Here is a 17,537-nt window from a genome sequence, read left to right as displayed (position 1 = left end):
GAAGCCACTGCAATGAAAAGCCTGTGCACTGCAACGAAGAGCAGCCCCTGCTCGCCATAACCAGAGAAAAGCCCACGCGCAGCAATGAAGACCCAATGCAGCCAAAAAAATAAATAAATAAAATAATAAAATAAATTTATTAAAAAAAAAAAAAACGTTTTGACAGAAGAACTTGTACGATTTCCAAAGGTTAGAACAGAGAGTGAGAGTGACTCCCTAGCTTTTGAGTTGATCACTTTTGTGAGTGCTGGAACCATTTATCAAGATGAAAACACGTGGTGGAACAACAGGTTTCAGGGGTCACGAGAAGGAATTTGAATGTTATTCTAAATGCATTGGCAGTCTAGGGATGGTTTGAAGTGGTGGCGGTGATATAATTCAATGTATATTCTAAGAAGAGCATTTTTGTTGCTCTGTAGTGAATGAGCAAAAAGAAAGGGAAGCAAGGATGATGCCTCAGTGACTGGCTTGAGTAACTGGAAACTTTCCATTTTCCAAAAGCAGAGAGAACTGAAAAGGTGTACAAGTTTTGGGGAAAAGAAGAATTCAGTTTGGGAATTAAGGGATGTGAGATGTCTATGAATGACTAAGTGGTGCTGACAAGTGCTGCTGGAGATGTGTGCCCAAGACTTACTTGGAGAGGTCTGGGTCAGATATATAAATTTTGGAGTCATCAGCATAAAGATGTTATTGAATTTGATGTGTATGGGTAAGATCATTTAGGGATGTATTTTAAGAAAAGAAGGGGAGAGGGGCCATGACCAAGTCTTAAGAGGCATCGACATTTAGAATAAGGTAGAAAAGAAACAACAACAAAGTGTCCTGAGAAGCAGGTTATTGGAACAAGTACGTATACTTTGAAATTAATTCTATATAAGGAGACAGATTGATTATTAAGGGGAGAGAAGATGACTCAGTTAATTAGGTCTTGGAGCAAGTGAAAGGTGACGGGGATGTGCTTTGTGTCTTTCTTTTTGTCCCTCCAGATTCATTCTTCACTCTTCTTCACATTCCCAAGAGGGTGACCTGTGCCAATCACATTAATAGACTGCTGTACCCTCTGGCTTATGATTGCCTTTGACTAATGGGAAGCCCCAGAAGGAGATCAAAGGGAGGGAAGACAGCAAGGTCATGGCTTCTATCCTCATGGATCCCTCCTGTAGTTGCCTTATACTGCTTATATTTCTCAACTGAATATCACTATTCTGCTCAAAGTGGCATCCTGTGTTGGGGCCCTGACTGATAAAAGAATCAGGACGTAAGTGTAGAGATTGGTCCAGTAAGCACAGGGCCAATTCCTCCATAGCAGTAGACAAAGGAAAGAGAAAATGAGCACAGATAAATGGCTCTGGGGGGTTTTGTGGTCTGAAGGTAAAGGTATCACATGTGATTGCTTTTAATTTCTTGCTGAGGTAATTAACTATTAGGGTGGGAAGCTGTAAGTATAAAGAAAAATGGATAAAATGTTCATCTCATAGAGTTGGAAATGGATACTACCATAAAATGTTTAAGGATATTAATTTTAGGTGTAAACAATTAGCAGTGTTCTACTCTTCAGGAGTAGGCATGGGAAAGACAAAAAGTTGTTTACGTAAGGCATGGTTTTATAAAGCCGAACACGCAAGCACAAGACGGGCAAAGGGCACGAGGATGCATGTAGTATAGAAATTATACTAGTGGACCAAGGGATGTAGGGCTGACAGTGAAGTGAGGAAGGGGTTGATAGATAATGGGAAAATGTGGAGGTCACTGTGTTAGAGGCCTATATGGAACTGAAGAATTGTAGGCATGGGTGTGATTGAACTATGAGTTGGATTAATGGGCTGTCAGAAATCCTAATTCAGAGGTATATCATCTTCTGAGAAATGCAGAGTGCAGTTTTGATCATGGGAGAGGGAGGCTAAATGAGAGAAGGATTTGGCAATCAGGAGGTAAAAGGATTGAGTGTGACCATGCTGATCCAAATGGATTTTGAATACAATAGAGAAGGTTGATAAGATTTGGAAGAGAGAAAAATTGGCATCCAGTTGCTAAAAATTTGAAAAATAAAGGCTTCTCTTCCCACTTATCCCACAGATCTTAGTAAATCTTCTGATTCAAATTTCATTGGATAACTGCAATTGTAAAGAGAGAGCCTGGTGTAGGAGGGTGGCATGAACCTCAGAGAAGCAAAGATCATCTCAGGAGGCAGGGGAAGAAATGGTCTGGGGCCACAATGAGGGGCAGGGGAAGGCGCCAAATGTGCTTCTGTCCCTGAGGGGTGTGGGGGTGACGCTGAAGAGAGTCTCTGGGACAGAGGATATAGTTCAGTAAGGCAGGAATGAAAGGGACATTCCAAAAATTACATGAAGGTGTGGAACAAGGTGCTGACCTTTGAGCAGGACTTCTTTCCCACAGTGGAACATCAGAAGAGCAGGAAACTGATCAAGCTAGAGTGTGCATGAAACAGTAGGGTCAGGCCAGGTCAAAGGATATGGGAAGAAAGGTGGAATTAGCCTTGTTTCTGAGATGAGTATGGGCGAGCTGACACATTGCTGTTTGTCCAAAACTCCTTTAGGTATTACTGCCCTCATGAGATGACTGTTGTTCTCCCGGGGTTGGGAAGAGGGTGATTGCATTGCTAGATGGACTGGCATGGCAGCCTCCTAAGCTTTTTCACTTTGTATTATCTTTCTCTAAGAGAGAAGCTTCCAGAGGCTTTGCCCATTGTCAAATAGTAAGTAGTAGAGCCAGTTGCACCCTCGCTTAGTTACAGGACAATCTGTCACACCATGCTTCACCCACTCCCAATAAAATATGCTAATACATGGATTCTCTTAGCCCCTAAACATATAATCTTTAATAGGGCCTTGCAGAGCCTTACAAGATTTGCCTTACAAGCAAGGTTCCTCACTTGCTCTTCATCCTTACCTTATTCAGCTAATTCCCTCACATGCTGGATGTGACTTCAATCATATTGATGGCTGTTGTCCTCATCCCTAGGTGCTCTAGTATCATATTGATCTCAGGCTTTTTACTGCTGTGGCCTTGTCCTGACATGCTCTTCTTTCAGATTTTCAAATGGCTAGACTCCTTCTCATCTTTTAGGTTCTAGTGCATGTTTCATCTCCTCAGAAAAGGTTTCCAGACATATTACTCAATTCTGTCTTATCTTCTCTTATCTTGCCAAGTACCTTGACGTCATTCAATATCTTATTGCCCTAGTTTATGTTTTTATACAATTTATCAGCATCAGAAGTAATGTGTTCTGGTCGTTTAGGCATGTATTATTGTTTTCTTCCCCTATATCATGAACTTCATTTCTCAGGGATTTCTCATTTATACAGAGGAGGGCTGGCTCATATTAGGCTCCATAAAATCTTGTTGGATGAATGCATAAACACTTGATAAACATTAGTTTCTTCTTCTGTATTCTAAAGTAAACTACTACTTTTTCTCTTATAATTATAGTAGTTGTAATTTTCATGGTTCTTAGAACAAAATATGATAATGTATATAAAAGTCCCTAATTCAGTTCTTCGCACATGATAGGCAATTAAGTAATGACTTTATTTCATTCTTTTATCAATAAACCTCACTGAAACAGCACACCAGAAATTAATTATATAGTATAATTCAATTGGGGTATTGTAATCATAGTGAAATTATGTCTTAGTATTATACATTGTATAGTATATATCTCATTATATATTTATTATATATGATATAAGATGTGGTATAAGATATATATCATTTTTATTATATAGTTGTGGCGAAGTTATATTTAAATATTCTCTTGTGAGACCCAAGTATTCCCAAAGTAATCTGCCTTCTTAATGTTTCAAACTATATTAATTACAATTACAGTTGTAATTAATTACAATTAGAAGAAAATAAAATTGACTGTTCTAAATTAAAGTGAAATTTTCTATCTTGTAAGAAACTTATAATTGTGATTAGTTACAATTGTAATTAATTAATTAATTACAATTGTAATTAATCACAATTAGAAGAAAATAAAATGAATTGTTCTAAATTAAAGTGAAATTTTCTATCTTGTAAGAAGCTTATAATTGTGATAGTAAGTTTCATGATTAACTGACACTTCCTACCTTCATGTTCGCTGTTTCCAGGAAGAACCCTATGTCCTGTTTAAGAAGTCTGACAAACCTCTTTATGGAAATGATCGATTTGAGGGCTATTGCATTGACCTCCTCAGAGAGTTATCTACAATCCTTGGCTTTACATATGAAATTAGACTTGTGGAGGATGGGAAATATGGAGCCCAGGATGATGCCAATGGACAATGGAATGGAATGGTCCGTGAACTAATTGATCATGTAAGTCCCTTTTCTCATTATTTATTAGCTTTGGAAGATTTCTAATAGATTTACTTTTTTTTTTTTTGATGGTCAGGGGTTAATAATGTCAGAGAACAGTAATGTATTTTAAGTAATTTTTTTCAATAATGTTATTAAAAGTATATATTATTTTTGACAAATATAAAGGATGTAAGGGATGTATATAGTTCTATTAGAAACAGATGTCTGTCTTAAGTTAACTAGTAGTTAGTGATTTAATATCTTGAAGTATTTGGTCCTAATTTATAAAATGGAATGTGTTTTTTTTTTTATTTAACATCTTTATTGGAGTATAATTTAATTGCTTTACAATGTTGTATTATTTTCTGCTGTACAACAAAGTGAATCAGCTATACGTATACATATATCCCCATATCCCATCCCTCTTGCATCTCCCTCCCACCCTCCTATCCCACCTCTCTAAGTGGTCACAAAGCACCACTGCTGCTGCTTCCTACTAGCTATCTATTTTACATTTGGTAGTGTATATACGTCAGTGCTACTCCCTCACTTCGTACCAGCTTACCCTTCCCCCTCCCCGTGTCCTCAAGTCCATTCTCTACATCAGCGTCTTTATTCCTGTCCGGCCCCTGGGTTTGTCAGAACGTTTTTTTTTTTTTTTTTTGTAGATTCTATATATATGTGTTAGAATACAGTATTTGTTTTTCTCTTTCTGACTTACTTCACTCTGTATGACAGACTCTAGGTCCATCCACCTACTACAAGTAACTCAGTTTCGTTTCATTTCTTTTTGTAACTAATATTCCATTGTATTTATGTGCCACATCTTCTTTATCCATTCATCTGTCAATGGACACTTAGGTTGCTTCCACGTCCCGGCTATTGTAAATAGTGCTGCAATGAATATTGTGGTACATGATTCTTTTCAAATTATGGTTTTCTCAGGGTATATGCCCAGTGGTGGGATTGCTGGGTCATATGATATCTCTATTTTTAGTTTTTTAAGGAACCTCCATACTGATCTCCATAGTGACTGTATCAATTTCCATTCACCGCAACGGTGCAAGAGGGTTCCCTTTTCTCCACAACCTCTCCAGCATTTATTGTTTGCAGATTTTTTGATGATGGACATTCTGACTGGTGTGAGGTGATACCGCATTGCAGTATTGATTTGAATTTCTCTAATGATTAGTGTTGTTGAGCATCCTTTCGTGTGTGTGTTGGCAATCTGTATATCTTCTTTGGAGAAATGTCTGTTAAGGTCTTCTGCCCATTTTTGGATTGGGTTGTTCATTTTTTAAATATCAAGCTGCATGAGCTGTTTATATATTTTGGAGATTAATCCTTGGTCCGTTGATTCATTTGCAAATATTTTCTCCCATTCTGAGGGTTGTCTTTTGGTCTTGTTTATGGTTTCCTTTGCTGTGCAAAAGCTTTGAAGTTTCATTAGGTCCCATTTGTTTATTTTTGTTTTTAGTTCCATTACTCTAGGAGGTGGATCAAAAAAGATCCTGCTGTGATTTATGTCGAAGAGTGTTCTTCCTATGTTCTCCTCTAAGAGTTTTATACTGTCCGGTCTTACATTTAAGTCTCGAATGCATTTTGAGTTTATTTTTTTGTATGGTGTTAGGGAGCGTTCTAATTTCATTCTTTTACATGTATCTGTCCAGTTTTCCCAGCACCACTTATTGAAAACACTGTCTTTTCTCCATTGTATATCCTTGCCTCTTTTGTCATAGATTAGCCGGTCATAAGTGTGTGGGTTTACCTCTGCACTTTCTATCTTGTTCCATTGATCTATATTTCTGTTTTTGTGCCAGTACCATATTGTCTTGATTACTGTAGCTTTGTAGCATAGTCTGAAGTCAGGGAGTCTGATTCCTCCAGCTCCATTTTTTTCCCTCAAGACTGCTTTGGCTATTCGGGATCTTTTGTGTCTCCATACAAATTTTAAGATTTTTTTGTTCTAGTTCTGTAAAAAATGCCATTGGTAATTTGATAGGGATTGCATTGAATCTGTAGATTGCTTTGGGTAGTATAGTCATTTTCATAATATTGACTCTTCCAATCCAAGAACATGGTATATCTCTCCATCTTTTGGTATCATCTTTAATTTCTCTCATCAGTGTCTTATAGTTTTCTGCATACAGGTCTTTTCTCTCCCTAGGTAGGTTTATTCCTAGGTATTTTATTCTTTTTGTTGCAGTGGTAAATGGGAGTGTTTCCTTAATTTCTCTTTCAGATTTTTCCTCATTAGTGTATAGGAATGCAAGAGATTTCTGTGCATTGATTTTATATCCTGCAACTTTACCAGATTCACTGATTAGCTCTAGTAGTTTTCTGGTGGCATCTTTAGGATTCTCTATGTATAGTATCATGTCGTCTGCAAACAGTGACAGTTTTACTTCTTCTTTTCCAATTTGTATCCCTTTTATTTCTTTTTCTTCTCTGATTGCCGTGACTAGGACTTCCAAAACTATGTTGAATAACAGTGGTGAGAGTGGACATCCTTGTTTTGTTCCTGATCTTAGAGGAAATGCTTTCAGTTTTTCACCATTGAGAATGATGTTTGCTGTGGGTTTGTCATATATGGGCTTTATTATGTTGAGGTAGGTCCCCTCTATGCCCACTTTCTGGAGAGTTTTTATCATAAATGGGTGTTGAATTTTGTCGAAAGCTTTTTCTGCATCTATTGAGATGATCATATGGTGTTTATTCTTCAGTTTGTTAATATGGTGTATCACGTTGATTGATTTGCGTATATTTAAGAATCCTTGCATCCCTGGGATAAATCCCACTTGATCATGGTGTATGATCCTTTTAATGTGTTGTTGGATTCTGTTTGCTAGTATTTTGTTGAGGATTTTTGCATCTATATTCATCAGTGATATTGGTCTGTAATTTTCTTTGTTTGTGATATCTTTGTCTGGTTTTGGTATGAGGGTGATGGTGGCCTCATAGAATGAGTTTGGGAGTGTCCCTTCCTCTGCAATTTTTTGGAAGAGTTTGAGAAGGATGGGTGTTAGCTCTTCTCTAAATGTTTGATAGAATTCACCTGTGAAGCCATCTGGTCCTGGACTTTTGTTTGTTGGAAGATTTTTAATCACAGTTTCAATTTCATTACTTGTGATTGGTCTGTTCATATTTTCTGTTTCTTCCTGGTTCAGTCTTGGAAAGTTATACCTTTCTACGAATTTGTCCATTTCTTCCAGGTTGTCTGTTTTTTTGGCATAAAGTTGCTTGTCGTAGTCTCTTAGGATACTTTGTATTTATGCGGTGTCTGTTATAACTTCTCCTTTTTCATTTCTAATTTTACTGATTTGAGTCCTCTCCCTCTTTTTCTTGATGAGTCTGGCCAATGGTTTATCAATTTTGTTTATCTTCTCAAAGAACCAGCTTTTAGTTTTATTGATCTTTGCTATTGTTTTCTTTGTTTCTATTTCAGTTATTTCTGCTCTGATCTTTATGATTTCTTTCCTTCTGCTAACTTTGGGTTTTGTCTGTTCTTCTTTGTCTAGCTCCTTTAGGTGTACGGTTAGATTTTTTATTTGAGATTTTTCTTGCTTGTTGAGGTAGGCTTGTATAGCTATAAACTTCCCTCTTAGAACTGGTTTTGCTGTATCCCATAGGTTTTGGATTGTGGTGTTTTCATTGTCATTTGTCTCTAGGTATTTTTTGATTTCCTCTTTGATTTCTTCAGTGATCTCTTGGTTATTTAGTAAGGTAGTGTTTAGCCTCCATGTATTTGTGTTTTTTTACGTTTTTTCCCCTGTAATTCATTTCTAATCTCATAGCGTTGTGGTCAGAAAAGATGCTTGATATGATTTCAGTTTCTTAAATTTACTGAGGCTTAAATTACTTAAATTTACTTCAGTTTTCTTAAATTTACTTAATTTACTTAAATTTACTTCAGTTTTCTTAAATTTACTGATTTGTGACCCAAGATGTGACCTTCTTAAATAATTCTGAAAGCTTCCCACTTCTCTCCATCTCCACGGTCCATGGATTAAGTTCCCAATATGAGAATCTTCCCCTTTTAATCTGTTATCTAACTATATCGTTCAAGTAATGTCTTGTTTCAGGAAGAGAAATCTGGTCATGCCCCTCTTTTGCATAAAGTCTTTCAGTAGTTTTCATTGTCCTAAGGATATAGGACCAACTGTATAATATATTTACAAGCCCTTCTACATTTGGTTATTGTTTCTCTCCTGTGGAAATCTTTCTCACCCTTCAAATAGACTCTCAGACCTTCTCCACCCTGCTTTCTGTTTTGGGAGGTTCCCGTACATAGAGTAAAGCAACAGGGCTTCCCAGTCAGTGTTCCAAGGGAGAGAGGAGAGTAAGGTTAGAATATTTATTTTCCTCCTCATCCCTTGAGATGTCGTCTTGAGCTGGCTTGTGCCTCCTCACTGAATGTCACAGTTTCTCATAATGGTGCCTGCTCTACGCAAATGTCTCTCCTGCTCTCAGTTCCAGTTTACACCCTACATAGCTCTGTTTAATTCTGATCTTAGGGGTGGTTACCGCTTAGCTGCTAATAGCCTTGGGTTCCTGCACCATCCCTTAAAATTTCCATTCACCAATGGTTCTCAAAGTATATTCCATAGACCTGCAGAATCAGTATCACTTTCAAACTTGTTAGAAATGCAAATTTTCAGGTGCTACTCTAGACCCACCAGGTCTGAAACTCTGCAGTGAAACCTGGCAATCTCTATTTTAACAAGTCTTACTGATGAGATTCTGATGTTCCCTGAAGTTTGAGAATCATAAGTCCTTTTGTGAGTAAACCCTGCTCAGGTATCTTCATTTGAGTGTGCACCTATTTTCTGTTGAGACCCTGACTGGTGAAGCTTTTTATATTTTCACTTATCCTGCTCTCTCCAGCCACATCCAGGTGGGCTTTATTCAGTCTTGTTCTCCTTTGCCTCCCGTCTAGTTTTCTGTCCCCAGCACTCTAAACCCCAGTCCAGCTCACCTCATCTAAATTGCTTCTGCTTAGTTTCAAAAACATTTCCCCAGTGAGGCTTCCCCATCCCACCCCAGGAAGCCCACCTGCTATGAGTTTCCACATTGTTCTTATTACATCACACCATCACACTTTATTTTAATTACCAGCTTAATATCTTTTCTATTTACTTGCATGTAAGTTGTATAATAGTTATAATATCAGGCAAGGCTATTTCAGTTGCAAGTGTAAGAAACATGGCTAAATATAGCTTACACAAACATATTTTTTTAAAAGCCCCACATTACAAAATACATCCAACAGTGATTTTCACTTCAAGTACATTGGATCCAGGGTCTTAAAGTAGGCCATTGTATGCACTGGCCTCTCTTTCACTGCCTTGTTATCTCTTGGCTTTGCTCTCTGTATAGATTTTATTCTTAAACACTTTCTTTCCACATGGTGACAAAGGAGGCTCAAGTTGGCACTAGGCCAGTGGCTTTCAACTAGGGGCGATTTTTTCTCCAGGAGACATTTGGCAATGTTGGGAGACATTTTTATTGTCACAACTTAAGGAGGTGGGAGAGATGTTGCTACTGCCATCAAGGGGTAGAGGCTAGAGATGCTAGTCTCTAAATAATGCACAAAATAGCCCCTCACAACAAAAAATTACTTGCCCCAAATATCAATAGTGTTGAAGTTGAGAAACTCTAATCTAGGTTTTTCTGTTTCTTAGAGTCCTCCTTCTGAACGAGATAGTGGTCTCCTTTTGCCAAAGTGTCAGCAAAATCTATTGCAGGGTGTTGGGGGGAGGTGGGAGGGGTGTCCCCTGGGCCAGCTTTGGACCATGTGCCCATCTGGGAACTAATCCATAAGGCTGGGGTAGAGGAGGTGGTTATTGGAATGGCCACACTTGGATCATATGTAGGCATCTGGAACTGTGGGACAGAATCAACCACATCTGAATTATGGTACTTATAATTTTTATGTGAACTTGGGGGCAGAGGCAAGCAATATTTATTTTAAACCAGCTATATGCCAATCCATTTTCTAGATGTTCTAGGTTTTACTTGGTTAAGTAGAAGGGGAATAACCATCAAGAGGCTGAATTTATTCAGGTGTTGTGATGGGGAAATATAATTAAAAATAAGATCTTCGTCCAATCCAGAAAACTTCTCCACAAAGCTAGAAGAGGGCTTCCTGGTGGCGCAGTGGTTGAGAGTCCGCCTGCCGGTGCAGGGGACATGGGTTCGTGCCCCGGTCCGGGAAGATCCCACATGCCGCGGAGCGGCTGGGCCCGTGAGCCATGGCCGCTGAACCTGCGCGTCTGGAGCCTGTGCTCCGCAACGGGAGAGGCCACAACAGTGAGAGGCCCACGTACGGCAAAAAATAAAAAATAAATTAAAAAAAAAAAGCTAGAGGAAAAAGAACATTTCATTATTGAATACTCGTTACACTAGAATGTGATGTACACTATAGGCAATTTGCTAAGAGATTGCAAAGACAGAAGTATCACCCTTTTATGTAGCCAAGCAGACACAACACATTACATACGTGTTCTCAAGATAAGCAATAACTAGTCCTCAAGAAATCTTGAAAGTACTATTTATCATACATAGTTCATATTAAATTTATTTGGTAATTGAGGTGACCATCTGTGTTAGATAATTGGCTTTATACAGTAGAAAAATAAGCTTCTCATATCTTTATGACAGCAGGTAGATTTTAGGCACTTGCCCACCAAAGTTAGCTCCTATCCTCCCACAGAAATTTGGAGTTAGGGTGCACTCTTCCTTGGTGATTCCTTTTCAAAGACATACTTCCCAGGTCCTTGAGAAAGGCATCCCCTGGTGGGAAACCTGGCAAGAGGCTTAACTAATTTTTAAAGATTTATATACATTTCAAAATGAGAGAGAAAGGACTTACAATTATAAGTTTTCTTAAGTAAATGTTCTAAGAAAAGGGGAGGGGTCTCTGATTATTTTCAATAGAGAGAATTGAGTCTCTTATGTTTAATTTGTATTTGTCCTTACAGTTGCAAGTCTAATTATTTTAGTAATAACTGTCTTTACCACCATCTTCTCTCTCCTTCCTTCTTGAGAGGACCCTCAATGTATCGGGTTTGACAAGATCTCTCAAATTCATTTTAATCTAACCAGGGACAGTTATTGGTGGTACGATATGAAGATAGCACCTCAGAAAGTTATTAGGAGAAAGTGGCTCCCTGAGGAATTGTTAGTCCTTGGAAAATGACGAGCCTTTCCCCTAAAAACACCTTCCTCCCCCATCATTTCCACAACAGGGCTGCATAACATGTGTACTAGTAAGTACTTGGTGAGACAGTTGTGGGTTCATGTCCTAATTCTTTTACTATGTAGTTTTATGCCTTGGGCACATTGCTTTAAACTCTTTAAGCCTTAGTTTTCTCAAAAATAAAATAATGTCATATTAATAATTAGGAATTATATATATATATATACACACACACACACACACACACACACACACACACACACACACACGTTTCCTAATGCGGTGTCTGACAAATAATAGATAATCAACAAATGGAGACATAATAAGTTTGAACTAATAAGTTCAAAGTTTTTGTCTTCTTACTTATCCTATGTTTCTACTGTAGTGTTTATGAGTATTCTTGTTGAAGACTAAAAAGCATATTTAGACAGTATTACAATGATAAACATGTAGGGATTATAGTTGCTATTGATATTAATTTTATATTGAATTATAGTAAAATCAGTGTTAAGTTTTTGTTTGTTTTTTTTTACATCTTTATTGGAGTATAATTGCTTTACAGTGGTGTGTTAGTTTCTGCTTTATAACAAAGTGAATCAGTCATACATATACATATGTTCCCATTATCTCCTCCCTCTTGCGTCTCCCTCCCTCCCACCCTCCCTATCCCACCCCTCTAGGTGGTCACAAAGCACCGAGCTGATCTCCCTGTGCTATGCGGCTGCTTCCCACTAGCTATCTATTTTACATTTAGTAGTGTATGTATCTCCATGCCACTCTCTCATTTTGTCACAGCTTACCCTTCCCTCTCCCCATATCCTCAAGTCCATTCTCTAGTAGGTCTGTGTCTTTATTCCTGTCTTACCGCTAGGTTCTTCATGACATTTCTTTTTTTTCTTAAATTCCATATATATGTGTTAGCATACAGTATTTGTCTTTCTCCTTCTGACTTACTTCACTCTGTATGACAGACTCTAGCTCCATCCACCTCACTACAAATAGCTCAATTTTGTTTCTTTTTATGGCTGAATAATATTCCATTGTATATATGTGCCACATCTTCTTTATCCATTCATCCGATGATGGACACTTAGGTTGTTTCCATCTCCTGGCTATTGTAAATAGAGCTGCAATAACCAGTGTTAAGTTTTAATGTAAAATTTATTAGTTAGAACCTTCAATGTTCAAATATCTCAGTGTTTTCCTACCTAAATAATCATGTGTTGTGAATGATAGCTTTATATTAGAATTAATTAAACATAGGGAAGACTTAATAGGGGATCAAATTCACTGTTAGATTAGCAATAGGTAGGATAAAGGGGGAAAATGATGTTTAACAAAGCAGGGGCACCTAATTTTTTGAAAATTACTATTGAAGATTATTACTTTTTTAATGTTTATTTATTTATTTTCTTATTAGTCATCCATTTTATACACATCAGTGTATACATGTCAATCCCAATCTTCCAAATGAATATTATTTTTAAATCAAATAAATCATTACTGGAAAAGTCAAAATGTTTTTAGATCTTCTTATATTTATTTTATGACTTGGTATTGTGTCAGATTTGAGTTATATGTATGACTGAATGTTAAGAGATTTATTTTCCTTGCTTGAATCCTTTAAACCAGAACTTCTGAAATATATATATACCACAGTGCTCATTGCAGCACTATTTACAATAGCCAGGACATGGAAGCAACCTAAGTGTCCGTCAACAGATGAATGGATAAAGAAGATGTGGCACATATATACAATGGAATATTGCTCAGCCATAAAAAGAAATGAAATTGAGTTATTTGTAGTGAGGTGGATGGACCTAGAGTCTGTCATACAGAGTGAAGTAAGTCAGAAAGAGAAAAACAAATACCATATGCTAACACATATATATGGAATCTAAAAAAAAACAAGGTTCTGATGAACCTAAGGGCAGGACAGGAATAAAGACACAGATGTAGAGAATGGACTTGAGGATACAGGGACACGGGGAAGGGGAAGGGGAAGCTGGGATGAAGTGAGAGAGTAGCATTGACATATATGCACTACCAAATGTAAAACAGATAGCTAGTGGGAAGCAGCTGCATGGCACAGGGAGATCAGCTCGGTGCTTTGCAACCACCTAGAGGAGTGGGATAGGGAGGGTGGGAGGGAGACGCAAGAGGGAGGAGACATGGGGATATATGTATGCGTATAGCTGATTCACTTTGTTATACAGCAGTAACTAACACAACACTGTAAAGCAATTATACTCCAATAAAGATGTTTAAAAAATAATTTCCCAGAAGCTCATTATTTGGTATATTTCATGAAATATTAATAGTATGTCCTACTACATAGAAAATAAAGGAGCAATCTATGCAGTTTTTCATTTATATTGATGACTACTCTTTTTAGAATTTTAACTCTAAGTGGTCTTTTCATCAGGCTAACCATCATTTGAGATTTATGATGATTGGTGACCTGGATCATTCTATTTGAAATTTTTGGGGCAGATATAAAAGCTGAAAATTTTTGTGAGCCATCAAACTGATTAAAATCTTTATCAGGACACTATTTTACTGTATCAGTTCACTGCATCCACAGTCTTCTGTATTGAGGTATATACGTGGTAGCGTTCATTTGCTTCAAATATACTGAAAATAACTAGGAGACACAAATAACAGGATTGCAGAAAGTGTTCAGCATTCAAGAATATTTATTGAAAGAATGACACAAAAGGTCCACAGTGTGCCACAACAAATGTGAAACTCAAGCATCTTGCTCCTTAGAGAATATGTGACATATTTTCCAAATGCTTTTCTTCTTATGTTGTCTTCCAGGGCCTCAATGAAAGTGTCTATTCATGCTCCAAGGAAAGAAATAAGGAGTGACATATTTTCCTCAGAAAATTAAAAGCATCATAACTTTTTGTATAATATTTTATGAAATATTTGATCGAGTTTTTCACTCCTAAAAGCAAGCTTAGGGCTTCCCTGCTGGCGGCAGTGGTTGAGAGTCCGCCTGTCGATGCAGGGGACACGTGTTCGTGCCCTGGTCCGGGAGGATCCCACATGCCGCGGAGCGGCTGGGCCCGTGATCCATGGCTGCTGGGCCTGTGCGTCCGGAGCCTGTGCTCCGCGGCGGGAGAGGCCACAGCAGTGAGAGGCCCGCGTACCACAGAAAAACAAAATAACAAAACAAAACAAAAAGCAAGCTTAGCTATTAAACCTGACATAGAAGTGATGAGTACACAGAAACTTGCTAATGCATCCATTGTATTAAGTTGGACATACATTTACTTGTAGCTTTGGGCTATGTATTCCTTATGGCTAATAACTCATTTGTGGGCTCATGAGACAATTGTTTTTTGTTATTCATAAATACAATTAGAGTTATTCATAAGCATGAGGGGAAACACCTAAGCTGCAATAAGCTAGCAGCACATATTATTATGGGACTCCTTGAAGGAGACAAGGGCTGTTGCATTACTTTCCAGTCTTTGGTGATGTTTGCCTTGGCAGTGGAAAACCAGGAAGATTTATGCTTGTAAACATCCATACATAAGTTAATAAAGCAGCATGTCAAGTCTCTTTTTGTGCAGGCTAAAAATAGACCTCAGATCTGTCCCTACCTTCCAGTTTTACACCCACCAGCCTAGTTCAGACACTTGCCACCTCATTATGTATTTATTATGTACCTCCTGCCTCTTCTTTAGGAATCCACCTACACATTATAGTCATGTTCTTCTTTGATAACTAGTGACTTCTCAAAGCTGTCCCACTCAAAGTATTGCAGAGATGCCAATAGATTGTACTATAAACTTTCAAGTACGCATGTTGACCTTTCATTTATTTCTCACTGTCCCCTGACACTTAGTGGCTCATGCAGTCCTTAAGCTCTTTCACCTTGTCACCTGTTTTAAAGTACACCTCCAGGGTTACATGTTGGGACTCTGCTTACCTAGGCTTTTCCTGACCATTTCACACTTCTAAAGAGCCCACTTATATGAACACCTGTAGAACTCCTACTTCTGGTGCTTGGTCCCAGACACTCCTTGCTACTTGAAATCCTTTGTCCTTTCATCTTTCACACAGAATAAGCCCCAGCTGGAGGCAAATTTCCTAATGCCTTTAAGCCAGTGATCTGCAGGGGGCTTCTCTGATCTAGTGTCCTAATGCTAATAAAATCTGTGAGGGAATGCTGTGTACTCATACTCCTCAGATCCACAGTTAGTTCTTAAGTGCAAATTTGGGAATTTGGGTGCTATCTCTCTATCTATCTACCTATGCTGTGTAGCCTTGGGAAAGCTATTTATTCTGTTTTAAGGTCAGTTTTATCACATGTACCGGGGGAATAATGATACTCACTCATAGAATGATGGTGTGGATTGAATGTTAATATCTGAGAGTGGAGCAGCAGTGTAGCCATTTTTAACTTATTCAGAGACATTAATGGCACAGCGGAGATGGGGGATGGATGGGGGCAACACAGGGAAGGGCAGAAGGATGACAACAGAGAGAAAGAACAAATTAAATGTTGTTGGACAGTGATGCTGAACCCACTGTAGGTCTCATGACTTACTGTGTGAAAGCTCCTGGCACAGGTGTATACTCTCACGTACACAGATACAGACTTTAAAAAAAAGAAGTAACCTAACTTCTAGTCAAAAACTGCTAATTAATCTGGTATGCAGCTATAGGAATTGAGTTCAGTTCTATGACTGGAATGTTTAATGAGTCTTCGAATCATATTTGAGAAGCTGACTCTGAGGACATGAATGTATTACACAGGTGTGTTACCTGTCAAATAGGAAATATTATTATTATTATTACTGTTAATATATCCGAAGGGATACCAAATGTTTTCTTTTATGTTGCTTTATCTTGGCTATTAAACACCAGGGGTTAATTTGATTACGGTTAAACCATGATTGTATTTAAAACAGATAACTGACAATATGTATGCTATGGTATTATCAGAGGGCATTTTTTTATCATTACCACTAAAAAACAAGAGATTTTTAAAGCCATATTCTCAGTCTTTTTATATCATTAGAATTGTTTAGATCAGACTATGAGAAGTGTTTGTTTGTTGTTACTTAGCTCTTTAAGAGATGCCAAAGAACTTTACAACTTCTTTGGGCTTAGAAAGACTTATCTTTTAATATCATTAACCGTTTGTGGTTGGTAAGAGAGTGGATTGGTCAATAAAAGCTTTTTTTTTTTTTCTTTTTAATGAAGCTCTTTTTTATAACTTCAAGTGCTGTTGAAATTTTAAAAGCAAACAAACAAAAACTTGATCATTTGACAGATTAAAAAAAGAATGAGAAAATTTCTGTTTTAGTTTATAAAACAACTATGGCAAAGTGGGAAGTCTGTTAGGACCTAATTCCCCCTTATTTTACATAATTTTTAAGAAGACCAGTGATGCTATGGATTTCCAGCTGCCTGAATGCTTCCCAGCATGCTGCCTCAGCGATGCAATCAGTGTTTAACATTATCAAGCCTTTTGTGATTCATGAATAAGCCTTGGAGGACCTCACTTACTTTGCCTTGCCTTCTAATTGGTCTCTTATTACATACTAGGGAGGAAATCAAACATTTGTTTTTCAAGGAACAGTCTCCAGGTATTATCACAAAAATGAAAAGGCTAAATCAAAAAACAGTTTCTAACTAAATAGGAATTGACTTGTGCTGTAGCTCTGAATTTTGATATCATGTTGTCTCAACTCTGCATTCTAGTGGAAGCATTCTAGTATTTCAGTTAAAAAAATTGAATAGGGTTAATATTATTATCACCATTATTTTTTTTTAATTTTGGGAAAAATCACTAAAACATAGAAGTACAAATTTATTTATAATTTCCTATGACCCAGAAGTGGCAACTGTAAACATGTTTGTTAACTTTGCTTCAAGTTTCTCTTTTAATACAAAAGTTATAAAACATTACAGATAATGTTGAAGTCCCTTACTCATCGTAAAATTTCTCAATTTAGTAATTTCCAAATCAATTGTAAAAGGTAAAATTACATTTCCCTCATCCCTCCCCACATGCCACC

General features: G+C 37.5%; 1 protein-coding gene across 3 annotated transcripts in view; it reads left to right on the top strand.

Annotated features, from left to right (window-relative positions):
* GRIK2 (glutamate ionotropic receptor kainate type subunit 2) overlaps positions 1-17,537 on the top strand; it is a 668,512-nt gene that overhangs the window by 470,065 nt on the left and 180,910 nt on the right. For all 3 annotated transcript variants that reach the window (XM_007465776.1, XM_007465777.1, XM_007465778.1), the window contains exon 10: positions 4,113-4,319. In XM_007465776.1, coding sequence (XP_007465838.1) covers positions 4,113-4,319 — 207 coding nt within the window. The remainder of the gene's footprint in view (positions 1-4,112; positions 4,320-17,537) is intronic.

The sequence above is a fragment of the Lipotes vexillifer genome, unplaced genomic scaffold (assembly GCF_000442215.2).
Source record: "Lipotes vexillifer unplaced genomic scaffold, Lipotes_vexillifer_v1.1 scaffold732, whole genome shotgun sequence".
NCBI classification, from domain to species: Eukaryota; Metazoa; Chordata; class Mammalia; order Artiodactyla; family Lipotidae; genus Lipotes; species Lipotes vexillifer.
Note: the sequence above shows the minus strand (reverse complement) of the source record. Positions and strands in the feature narration are given on the sequence as shown.